At 38.5% G+C, this 12,975-nt stretch overlaps 1 protein-coding gene and 1 long non-coding RNA gene across 3 annotated transcripts; one reads left to right on the top strand and one right to left on the bottom strand.

The window, feature by feature from the left end:
- Positions 1-1,418: 1,418 nt before the first annotated feature.
- LOC131678298 (uncharacterized) lies at positions 1,419-2,492 on the bottom strand. 2 transcript variants are annotated; one of them, XM_058958360.1, is made up of 3 exons: positions 2,118-2,492; positions 1,852-2,028; positions 1,419-1,753 (listed from the first exon to the last, which is right to left on the bottom strand). In XM_058958360.1, exons 1-3 carry the CDS (start codon positions 2,198-2,200, stop codon positions 1,597-1,599), a joined length of 417 nt encoding a protein of 138 aa, XP_058814343.1. In that variant the 5' UTR covers positions 2,201-2,492; the 3' UTR covers positions 1,419-1,596. The 2 variants fall into 2 exon arrangements, with proteins under 2 accessions (XP_058814343.1, XP_058814342.1); XM_058958359.1 differs by having other exon boundaries at positions 1,419-1,762; positions 2,118-2,489.
- Positions 2,493-3,266: 774 nt separating this feature from the next.
- LOC131683593 (uncharacterized) lies at positions 3,267-4,748 on the top strand. The gene is made up of 3 exons (XR_009304537.1): positions 3,267-3,716; positions 3,783-3,865; positions 4,180-4,748. It is a non-coding gene; the product is annotated as an uncharacterized LOC131683593 (long non-coding RNA).
- Positions 4,749-12,975: the final 8,227 nt, after the last annotated feature.

Here is a 12,975-nt window from a genome sequence, read left to right as displayed (position 1 = left end):
AACTTACTCCCGGTCATTTTTTTTTAATCTTATTGGTTTTCTGTTTTTTAACAGCGGCGTACACATTACGTAATACGTAATAACCGCATTTAATAAAAACCAGTGAAAAATTTAGTTTGAAATGATTTTGGGTTCCGACCAATGTAAACCCTCCTCCTGGACCCGCCGAAAGTTTCAAGCGTTTCAGCGTTTCAATTCGTGACCGTGACCGACATAGCACCTCAAGTTCGTGGCTCTCGATCCATTATATGACAAATCGGAACGGCATAATTGCTCCACTAGGAGGATCAAACACACTTTTTATGTGTCAAGGTGAAACCATTTTATAAGGTGATTTGATGTGTGATCCCTTAACACCGAAACCAGCATACCGATCCAAACAAAATTTAGCCTATAACAGGCATTAAATTCGCGTGATATAAAAACTACAAAACTATAAATAGAGTCAGAACGTTAGATCAGGTCAAAACAGAGTTAAAACTGCGTCTCCAATTCCACCACCACTTGGGCGAATTTGAACATTCCTTTGAATTTTCAAAATATTGAGTACCATTATTGTAACTCTCGCTGTAAATATGTTTTTTTTTATTTTGTTTCGATTATACAGGTTTTAAACTTAGGGTCACCTCTTTTTTGCCGGTTCGGGAATCGAACCCAGGTGAGCTGTGTACAAGGCAATCGATATACCAACTACGCTATGCCCGCCCCATTTTCCCATTTTTAGGATTATTGGTTTCCACATCTCAATTTTAGAATTATTTTCAGCACTTCATTCAGCTTTCAATGTCTATTTCAAGTCATCAGATTTAATTCATTTATGCATTTAACTTTTGGAAACCGCCCGAAAAAAAATACCTTGAGTACAGGCCTGATTCCAAACGGTATCAAATTTCGTATCACCAATCAGAACTTCTGCGCTTATGGCACGTCATCCGTGGCCAGACGTTAACATGTAAACATTGGTAGTCAAGTCGGCTGCCATGTATTGATGAAACTAAATGTTTTCTTAAGTGTACATATTATTCAATTGCATTGCATTGGTTTCACGAAATGACATCCCTAATAAATATCAAATTGATATTTCGATAATTAAATAAACTTTTAGAATTCAAATGACGTGAAAAATTACGTCCTTCGTGCTCAGTGATAAGAATACAAGTTTAAGCTACTCTACCAGTCAACAGCATAAGATGCTGTACGGAAATAAAATTAGATGTTTGAAAGTAAAATGATGAGATAGTCATTTCAATCTTCGAGATACTCCAAAATGACGAAATTGTGGGCTTCGGTGGGATTCCCGTTTTGTAAGTTATAAAGCAAAAGAAAAAAAACTGAGGTTGTTCAGAATTTACGCGATAAGTATTCCCTATTCGTGTTGATGTTACCTTTTTGCGTTGAACAGCGATATATCACCAAAGTTTGACAAATTTTGAAACAATTTTTATTTACTCCACTCACTCTGAGTAAAAAGAAAATAGTATGTCTTCGTGACAATTTTATCGATTTAATTTTATCTAATACTTTGTTTAATCCATTTAACTCACTATCGTTTACTGCTAATCTTTGGCTAATCAAGAACAATTCCAACCGTCGGAATTATCCAAGATTGTTGAACAATTTTTGCCACCGTTTGGAGAATTGCTGAACTGGATTCGTTCCGGTGACACTTGCTGCCGCTACCATCGGTCCTGGTCCGGCCGTTGCGTGAGATCCGGCATTTGTGTTGGCGTTAGTCGAGATCGATCCACTATGGCTGGTGAAACTTGAGAGTTAAGATTATTTCAAATTATCGATAAAAGCTAATACACGGATACATCAAGGAAAGTATGTACCAAACCGTTAATAACATACCTCAAAGTAATCGGCAGATTAGCGATAGAAGTACCCAGGGCGGTGGTATGGGATGATGCAAACGGTGGCAATCCAGGACGGTTGGCTCCTCCTAAGCCAGGAACGCCACCGCCTGTGATTCCACCGATAATGGCAGGCAAAACCTGTCCTATTATTGCCGGAATTATTACTTCGGCACTAGAATAACAATATACAAATAATAAAATAATCGATTACTACCAACATTGAAGTCGTACGATTCGTTTACAATTTTCAACTTCACTCACCCGGGAAATGTTTTAGTTTCCTCGGCACAAACGAAACCACTTAGCGCAGCAACGAAAAAGGCAATCAGTTTTACGATTTGCATTTTCACACTAATGCTCTGCGAATTTCACTTGCTGAACACAAAAAAGTGGATAGCCAACAGATTACTATAGTTTCACGATCCAACCAGTTGTGAAAACGATTCACGAGACGAAGCGTTTCACTCGAGTGATTCAATCCGAATGATTTGGAATATTCAAAACTCTTGCCATGAAAATTGTCACTACTGTGAGTTGGGAGTAAATTCAAATGCGTTTCAATTAGCTATTATCGAACTAGTAAACATTTGTATGTCTTAATTGCTGGGTGACCATCCACGAATGGAAGGTGGATGGCTAATGAAATTGTTTCAAGGCTAATTGTTGGCTTAGCTCAATGCACCATTGAGTGGATCACGGGGGAGCTTGTTTTTATTGCTCGGTGCATCCGATTTGGAATGAAAGTGATTTAGTTACGAACGTACACACCTAGAAAAAATAGTGTAAATTTACGTCTCCTGACCATGACATATACGAGCATCAAAAATGACTTAGTTTTACGTTTGATTTTAATTTTACATAACGTTTAATTTCGAAAATCATGTAATTTTACTCCACATACAGCGTTTGTTCTGAATGGTAGGAAGTGTAATTTTAAGTCATTGCGCATGTAAAGTATAGTTTCATGTAAAATTAAATGGAACACGGTAATGTTCTGTCAATTCGTAAATTACGGTTTGTTGAATTGTGTCATGTTTGCAATTACGTCAACGATAAAATTCAGATTTTTTTGGTGTGTAGGTACTAACAACATAACGATGATCGATGGTGTATCGAGCGCATGTGTTTGAACAAAAGGAACATTTACTAGGAGCTCCATGTAAATTAAGCAGATGATGTAGAAGTAAAAAAAAAATGTTTGAAAACGTAATAAGAAAATGAACAAATCCGATTTTAAATACCGCATTTGTCTGGATTCAATGCACTGACTTCATAGCATTCCGAAACTGATTCGAGCCGCGTCCCTCAGTTTTATTATTTTATGTTCAAACATCGCAGATTGTTGTTACTATGTTTTAAATGCTGCAAGGTTCTACTGTGTCAATTTCGTCAACAAATTTAAGACAAAGTGAAACGAAAGCAATGAAATTGAAATACGTATAGGTATTCTGGAGCGAGGCAGTTATAAACTTAGAACGGAAAATTAGGACAAGGCAGGCTTATATGGACATGATCAAAAGACACGTCCTTTGCCTTCTGTTAGTAGGATTTGGGCGTTCCACCCAAATCTACCGCATGGTCGTTGATAAAACATAACACATCATTATGTTTTACCGCCAACTGCTTCTTCCACTGCTCTGCGATCAACTCCTGTGATGCCGACGTCGTTCACGGAACCAAGAAGCACGTGAGATCTCGTGACGATGGTTACGTTTCTGTGCACATGCGGCGAACCACGAGTCAAAGGTAGCATCCATCACGATGACTCTTATACCGACGAAAGCGGCCGGAGGAGACGAGTCTAATACCTCCTACGATTCGACTTAGCGTCTTCTCTATGAGTGATAAGAACGATTCGATGTACCGTACGAATTGTCGTTTAGTGAATGTAGATTAATCGGTTTCTCTTCTTCCATTTTGTTGCAGACCTGCTCTAACCTCATAGAGAGCTATGAGACCACGGGCTGCAGTTAACGGGAGAGGAGCCCACGTGAGTCCTCGTACCTAAGGTAATTGTCCCTTAAAAACTCATACCCACTAAGGGTACTCGGACCGAAAATCTAGTTACACGATTAGAGAGTGCATCGCTCTGTTTCAAACTATATAACGTCACTAACGCATAAGTAGTTTCTTCGGCCATTTTAACGCTTGATTGTGACTCATCCAGCGTCACACGAATCAACCTAATCAGTATTGTCGACAAGCATGGTCAAGAATTATTTGCCACCGTTAGTTTCGTTCATTGAATCGTAGGTCGCATCGAAACCCACAAAGAGATGATCAGCAAGTTTTATTCCCATAATTGATCAAGAATTCGTTGCAGGGTAAATATGCAGGGCTATTGATCATCCCTCTTGGAACCCGCTTTGGTATTCACCGACAATGTATTTAGCCTACGTGTGTTGGCTGCTAAACAGAACACGAGAAAGTATCTTATGTGCTGTATTGAGGATCGTTGTTACCTGCACAGTGTCGAACAACACACACCCCTGGGAAAAGGTCAACAACCAACATGAACCCCAGGAGCCAAATTGACATTTGCTGAAATACGAAAGGTTGTTAAGGGAGCTAGAAAATCAGGTGTTCAACTACGTAGCCATGTATAAAACTAGCCTAAAATTAATGCTAAATGGAATCCTATCATTGAGAACTATCATTACCGTGAACTATTCGGGAGCGTGAAGGTAATTAAATTAAACTGTGATTTGAACACATAAATCTACTTAAATCTATGATTTAGTTAGCATCGCAGTTTCCTGTACAGAAGAGTAGGTGTAGGCCAAATAGTCGATCGAATTGGCAAGATACGTAAGTTAGCGTAGAGTCTTACTAAAGTAGACGTGAATTAAAATAGCCGACACATTTCAGGAACGTTTTATTCAATAAACGTGAATACGGAGTTTTAAATATCTCGGTCTATCATTTGTTGGATCTCCAATATTCATCGAAAGCCATTACCCCTGAATTCGGGGCCCTTTTTGATGATAGGAGGTATGAGGTGATCCAATCCAACCGAACGCATTTCTTCCTCCATCTAACCATGTCCATCACACAGTGGATTACTTCATGGAACTTCATAGAAGATGTCGAAATTCGCTATGAAATCATTATTTGGCAAGCGAACCGCGGATGTGGCAAATATTAAGTTCTTCATCACATCTGGAACCATCCACGAACAAACCTACATGGTAACGTTCAAAAGTGACTTCTGCACTTCATGAGGTTTCACGTGGCTTCCACACTATGCCATCTTAGACTGATGCTACTGATAGATTGTTATTTTTGAACTACACTCCACTCTATTAACAGGCTGTCCTCAATGTAAACCCATTTTAAAACTATTTTGTGCATTTACGATTCCAAAAAAGTTTTAATATACCCTTGTAAAAGTGTGATTTAAAGTGTCTACAATAATCGACCCTAAACTAAAGGAGTCAAGACAAATGTGCGTGCCTTTGAGGATATTTGCAGAATCTCGGACATTTGGTGACCTATATTTTGCGTTCATTTTTTTCCATTGATCCCACAAAAATATTTGAATTGTGGAGTATTCCCAATCAAAGTATGGTTAACATAAGCAGAACATTCTTGTACTGTTTAAATAAAATAATTTGACAATTAGAATCCAGCTTTACCTAACTAAATCCAAAATTTCAATTTACTGACAAATGACAAACGCAAAGGCAAATTATGCATCACGACGACGTGCACGACACACTGTTGCATTAAAATTAATTACTCCGCTCATATTAATAGGTTCGAGTAAATTCAATGCTTTTTTATGAAAGCTATTTTGAACAAATTGTACATAGCTATTAAGGTATCGAACATTTCCACTGTCGATTGGTGAAAATGCATATTATTGTTATTATTCAAATTTATTTTCAACTTTTCGCACTGAATGTCTGCAACAACACCAGAGAGACGACTCTACTTTCTGCACTCTTGCCTTTTAACTATCGGCGCTGTCTTCGAATTGCTAATTTGTTGAATAGGGAAACCATTATTGTTTATTTATTTATTTATTTATTTTCTGATTTTTCATTGGACCGGTGTTGGTCTACATAAAATTTAATGTTGCTGTTGTAGGGGTAAAGCCCATTTCAAGGTTCACTTCAGAAGCAGACCTCGAATGCGCGTAAAAACCCATAATCTTTTTTCAACAATTTCAATGATCTCACATTACAAATTAACAAAAATTACATACACTAATATTACAGAAATATTTTAGCATGATCTTATAAGCTAAGTCTTCTTGAAAACATCACTAGAAACATAAAAATCGAAATGGTCATTCACACTATTGAAAACATTACACATCGCCCTTATGAGTTCGTTCTGACCGTACTCGGTGCGATGAAAGTCGAGTCTTAAAAAGTTACGTGATCTAAAGCTTCTGGGTGGTACGTTGATGTTGATTTGAGAGAGAATATCTGAGGCATCCATTTGGCCAGTCAATATTTTCCCACCAAATACCGTTCCAAGTGTATTTCGCCTTTTTGCCAGAGTTTCCATATCGAGCAGACGACAGCGATCAATGTATGAATGTGGTGGTAGCTCTGTTGGGTTCTAAGAGTAATAATATGATAAATATAATATAAATAATATCTAATATGAATCAGTAAGCTCTTTGGCGGTTCTTATTATAAAGCCAAGGTTTCTATTTGCCTGTGCTATAACGTGGGAGTAATGGTTTCTGAATGTCAGTTGTGAGTCCAAGAGCACACCAAGGTCTCTGATAACTGACACTCTCTCTAGTAATTGGCCGGCGATGTTGTAGCAGAGAATTGGATTTTTTCTGCGCTATTATAGAGCGTTTGGACACACTGAGAGCCAACAAGTTGCGATTACACAAGTTAAAAAAAGCATATAGATGTCGCTGAAGTTCGATAATAACATAGCGAGCGTCGTTGAAGAATAAAGAGAAAAGCAACGGTTCAAGATTGCTCCCTTGAGGTACACCCGACAAGTTGATGAAGCTATATGACACGTTACTTCCTAATTTCACAGACCGAAAACGATCTACGAGATATCATTTAAGCCACCGTGTAAAATTTGATGGAGCACCCAGTCGCTCGATCTTTCCCAGAAGAAGAGAGTGGTCTACACGATCAAAAGCAGCTTTAAGATCAGTGTATATAGCGTCTGCTTGTAATCCATCTTCGATGTTTTTGATGCAGTACGATGTTAATTGAGCTAGACTGATGGTTGTTGATCCGCCTGCAAAAAAGCCATGTTGGTCCTTCGATATGTATGCTTTGGTTTAACGAAAGAGCATATTGCCGCTTGTGGTGCTTGGTGTTTCATTTTCAAGAAACATACTAGAAGGAAGCCCATTTTCCTTACGTTTCCCGTTAACGAAAGACCAAAACTGCTTTGGATTTTGTTTCAGGTGCGATTAGGTTTGCGCTACGTGTCTTGAATAGAGAAAGCGATTATACGTCTTGTAACTGTTGCTGGCTTCAATAAACTCTCGTTTTGTAATGGGGTTTCGTTGGCTGCACTATGGGTCACAGGGGCGGTTTTTCGGTACAAAAATCAATATCTTCCAAACCGTTCATTTTAGAGAAATTATGTCTGAGAGAATATTTGTGGGAATAAAATTGGCTTTCTTTTAAAGTAAAATGTAACTAGGGTGGTTCTCTCGAACATTCTTTTCGAAAAATTATTTTTCGAAGGAAATGGTATAGCAAGGTACTTACTTCAGCAAAGTTGTAGAAAAATGTTTTTCAAGAAACATTTTCAAATGCATCAAAGTTATAGCATTATCGGTTTTCATGTTATAATTATTTTTATTCTTTAACTTAGGGTGTTTCTGAAAAAGTCAGTTTTTTAACTATAACTTTTTAAGTAGTTAGTCTATCTTAATACTCTCTATGAAGCAATTTTAGTACTTTTCATTGCGCAAATTTTTGCTGAAGAATGTGAATCGATATCATTTTTCGTTATCGAGTTACGATCATTTTTTTAAATAAAAATAATAGTTTTCAATGACCTCTAACTCAGAAGGTTGCAAAAAGTAGCAGCTAAATTTGTACTCTTTCGAAAATGCATAAAAAATACTATCAAATATCTCGAAATCAACTTTTGCTTTTTTGTCCTTCGATGTCATATATAAACAACAACACCACGAGTCGTGACAGTTTAATTGGTATCAATCCCATTCATGAATCGAATCGCAGTAGCCGACGACTGCTTTGTTGAACGCGTGTAGTGCTTTGTATTATTAGTTCCGTTAAAATGGATAAAAGAAAATCATTCGATCCCTGGAAAGTGACCAAAGGTGAAAATAGAAATAAAATAAAGGCTGGGTTTGAGAAAATTATGAGATCATTTGATGTGGGAGAAAATGAAAAAAAGAATTTCGCTCGGAATGCAAAAGCTGTAGCAATTAAAACATGTAAAAGGTTTGATCAATTTTGGAAAGACAGTCATCAAATTGAGACTAGAGTGCTCGATAAAAATTCGAAATATTTTGAGAAGCTGTTAACAGTTCCAAAAAAATGCACTTCCTCCTAAACCAGCATTCACAGAAATTCGTCGCTTACTCAGAACAGAATGAAGGGTAATCCTTAATTCATTCGCTTTTTAAAGTAACATGCTCTACATTTTATACTGTTTATACTGCCGTCCAAAAAACCGAGTGCATGAATTGTGCTTGAAAAGGAAAAGTAAAACTTAATCTTTGGGAAAAGAAACACGATTCAGATAACTATAGCGACGACGATGCTGATGATGTTGATGATTGTGATTATAATAATTATGATGATGTCGATTATAATAAAATAGTTATGTAGAATAGTAAATTAAATATCTGGCTGAGCCTAACGTTTTCAATATTTGTGTACATATATTTGACAAGCTCAAAAAATCATTTAAAAACTCGACTTTTTGATCTAGTAAAGCAGGTGCTAAATGGCGATGACCAGGCCCTTAACCCATTCATGCCCATGTTGTTTGTGGACAACTACGTTTTTAAACAGCTATAACTTTTGATTGAGGCGAGATTTGCTCACAAAAACAAGTAAGGCTCATTAATGTGATTATTGGATTTAATTTGAGTATTAGCAGTTACAAGGATCAGCTCTAGAACTGAAGTTAATGCAATTAGTCTGATTGGATTCCGATGCTGCCAGGGATAGTTTACGTTGACGACGGAAAATGTTTTTTCCATATATCTTTGTTATGGTGCAATATTATTGAAAACTGATAAAACTTATCAATTTAGACTGTCGTTGGCTACGTTTTCTACGTGATTGGACTATTGTAATTATTCTAGGAGAATTGCATTGAGCATTACAAGGTAAAAATTGACCAGCTTCTAGCACTGCCATGGAAGCACCTATCTTTATGAAAATAGGCTTTTCGTGTTTCTTGACTCAACCATTTTCAAGGAAAAATAGTTTTGAAACCCTACATGCACTAGAAAAAAGTTGGGCATGAAAGGGTTAAAAACAACCGTAAGCTGATGTCATTTGATCATAATGTTGATGTCAACATTTTTCGCTGAAGGATAAAAAAACAAAAGTTGATTTTGAGATATTTGATAGTAATTTTGATGCACTTTCGAAAAAGTACAAATTTAGCTGCTACTTTTTGCAACCTTCTGAGTTAGAGGTCATTGAAAACTATCATTTTTATTTAAAAAAATGATTGTAACTCGATAACGAAGAATGATATCGATTCACATTCTTCAGCAAAAATATGTGCAATGAAAAGTACTAAAATTGCTTCATAGAGAGTATTAAGATATTCTAACTACTTAAAAAGTTATAGTTACAAAACTGACTTTTTCAGAAACACCCTAGGTTAAAGAAGAAAAATAATTATAGCATGAAAACCGATAATGCTATAATTTTGATGTATTTGACAATGTTACTTGAAAAACATTTTTCTACAACTTTGCTGAAGTAAGTACCTTGCTACACCATTTAGTTCGAAAAATATTTTTTCGAAAAGAATGTTCGAGAGGACCACCCTAGTTACATTTTACTTTAAAAGAAAGCCAATTTAATTTCCAAAAATATTCTCTCAAGCAAAATTTCTCTAAAATGAACGGTTTGGGAGTTATTGATTTTTGTACCGAAAAACCGCTCTTGTGACCCATAGTGGGCTGGTGTAATGCCGAAGCGCAGCTGCTCGCAGTCTTTTCAGTTTACGTAATTGACGATTGGACCATGCTGGTTTTGGTCGGGGACGTGGTGCGGGAACATGAATTCTAAAAAGCTGCTTTAGGACCAGTGAAAGTTTTTCTACGGCAACATCTACATCGATCGCGGAATTCAACAAAGTCTCCCAATCAACTGCCTGCAGTGAGTTTTGAAGCCTATGGAAATCAGTTTTCGAAAAATTGAACTCTCTGACATCTAGCATTTTGTCATAAACATCTAACTGGGGACAAATCTGCGTTACTAGAAGAGGAGGATAATGTGTGTCACAAGCAACTAACGGCTCAAGGGCTTCTGAAACGGTGCAGTTAATAGAAGCTTCTTCATTTACGAAAAGGAGGTCCAGCGTTCGATTTCGTCTGTTATTTACTGTACACATTTGCAGCATGTTCATTACAGACATTCCGTCCAGTAAGGCAATACTGGCTCTCGAAAAGGTTGATTCAGAAGAGTCTGGGAAGGCATAGCCGGAGGAGGTACTTTTCCATAGAAGTCCAGGTTGATTATAATCACCAAACAGTAGATGAGCCGCGTTGGGTTGAATGGAAGTTGCGATGTCAAGTGCTGAGTCTATGTGCTTCCGAATAATATCTATATCACATGCGGAGTCGGGGGGAATATACACTACACCCACACAAATATTAGTATCGCGACCCGGAATATCTACCCATAGTTTTCGAGATCGGTTCTAGCAGTTTTATGTTTGGACGAGAGCCGGTTAGACACTGCGATAAGCACACCGCCACCGCGTTGTTCCCCTATACTGTCTGGATCGCGATCGTAAGCCGTGTACTTTGAGCCGAAAAACTGGAGTGAATTGATTTGATTATTCAGCCACGTTTCGGTTAGAACAATAACATCATATTCGGCGTCTGAAACAGCAATGAACAACTCGTCAATTTTGGAGCGTAGTCCTCTGACGTTCTGATCGTTGATGGAATCTGCCTGATTGCACCCGTCGCCAAGCTGCAATTGTGGATCTAGTTTAAGGTACGCAGTATCTTGAGTAGCTTCGGGAGGTTATATACCCTCCTTAGCTTTACCTGACCGGGAGAGGCCGCTGCCATAACATACAAGTTCCGTAGAAAGCAGATGAGCGCCGTTGATGGAATCGGGCTGATTGCTGCAATTGTGGATCTGACCGGAAACATGCAAGTTTCGTGGGAAGCAGATGAACGTCGTTGAAGGAACGATCTATTGAACTCTACAATGATGGCTACTTTGAATAAACAATCATATTTTTCCGCTTTTCCAAGGGTTTAGTGTGGACCGGGCAAAGAACACTCCAAGCAGCGTGATTTGTGTCAATGCTGAGCTTTCTCTTAATGTTGAGACTTTCACAGTTTGCCCACTTCCGCGTCTTCGATTACATTCTTTCTCGGGGTGGTTTTCACTGCAGATTGGGCACTTTGAAATTTCTGCTTTACATCCATTGCTCTTGTGGTTGTATCCGCAACATTTAAAGCCTTGTCACGTGCAGTCCATCAAGCACCCTGCATCGGGCCCACCCGCTATTAAGTTTTTCTTTCTGCATGACCGCAGTGAACGTTTTGTCGAGCTCAATGATAGCGCTGCAGTTGTTGAAATTTCTCATTGCGGTATGCTTTTCGAAGCTTGGAGTGCGTCAGATTTTCAAACACGTCGTTTTGGATCACTAATGTTTCTCTCAGCTCATTTTCATCCAGTACATCACTCATACCGACTAGCTTGATAGTGGGTCTTAAATTCTCTCTGACGCTGACATCGTATTTGCCATCCATGTTTTGCTCTACGTATTTCTTCAACAGCTCGACACTTTCATCATCATTCAGCGCAATTACAACCTCACCATTCTTGCCGTTAGACACTCGTTTCACATTCACACTTCGGGCATCCACTTTCCTTCGCAGCTCAGCACGCGCATCGTCAACCTGTATGCCTTCTTTTGGTCTGATGATGACTACTGGTCCGGCTTTAGAATGTAATCCTTTCTCTTGGTTTGTTCTAGAGTTGGCAGATGATCGCGTAAGTATACGTCGAGGCAGCTCATCCTTATCTCCAACAGCGTTAGCAGACCATTTATTAATTCGCACTATTTCTGAATATACTATCTTTTTCACCGTTTGAATTTTTTTGCCATTTCCATAACATCCCCGAGATCATCTAATTTTTTGGCAATTTCATCTAATCGTTTTTCACTGTGCCTATCCTCGAACCCATTAAGTGCTAAACACGCATAGCACACAAACACGGCATTGTTGATTTTCTGCAATAGTACTACACTGAAGTTTTTTTATGCGGAGGATTCGTACCTCATAAAAAAACTGCATAAAAAACCGCATAGCTTTGAAAATTCGCATAAAAACCGCATAACTTTGAAAATCCGCATAAAAAACCGCATAATTTTGAAAATCCGCATAAAAACACATAAGGTGTGAAATATTCTTCAATATTAAGAGCCATAGTACTCAAGGACGAGCAAGGATTTGAAGTAAGAAAGTTTAGAAAAGCGTGGAGTAGGGTCATATGAGCAAGCTTAGAGTTTCCCGGTTACTTAACTCTTTGTCTTCTGCAACGCAGGGGTCAAGATCTTTTGGCATTAAATAGGAATCACCAGAGTCTGCGGCATGTCCGGACAAGCGTAAAGTCACTTAATGACTTATGCTATCGGAACCGTGACTCCCCAGAATCGCAGGACTGACGTACCTAACCAACCAGCATCGAGAAAACGATTTCGATAGAAACTTCAACGTCGGGAAATTTCTTCGTCGGAGTAGACTAGGCCCAACGCCGGGGACTAGTAAGAGTAGATCAGGAAGTAGCACCGGTAAATGGTCGTCGGGGTGGCTGTCAACTGGAAGTCACCCTCCACCCAGAATCGCAGTATCGACTTCGGCATCTGCCCGTGTAGCATCGGTTTCGGAAGATCTTCCACTGCCGGGGAACTCTTCGTCGGAGTAGGAAAGATCCAC

Source organism: Topomyia yanbarensis, chromosome 2 (genome assembly GCF_030247195.1).
Source record: "Topomyia yanbarensis strain Yona2022 chromosome 2, ASM3024719v1, whole genome shotgun sequence".
NCBI classification, from domain to species: domain Eukaryota; kingdom Metazoa; phylum Arthropoda; class Insecta; order Diptera; family Culicidae; genus Topomyia; species Topomyia yanbarensis.
This window is presented reverse-complemented; position numbering and strand designations above follow the sequence as displayed.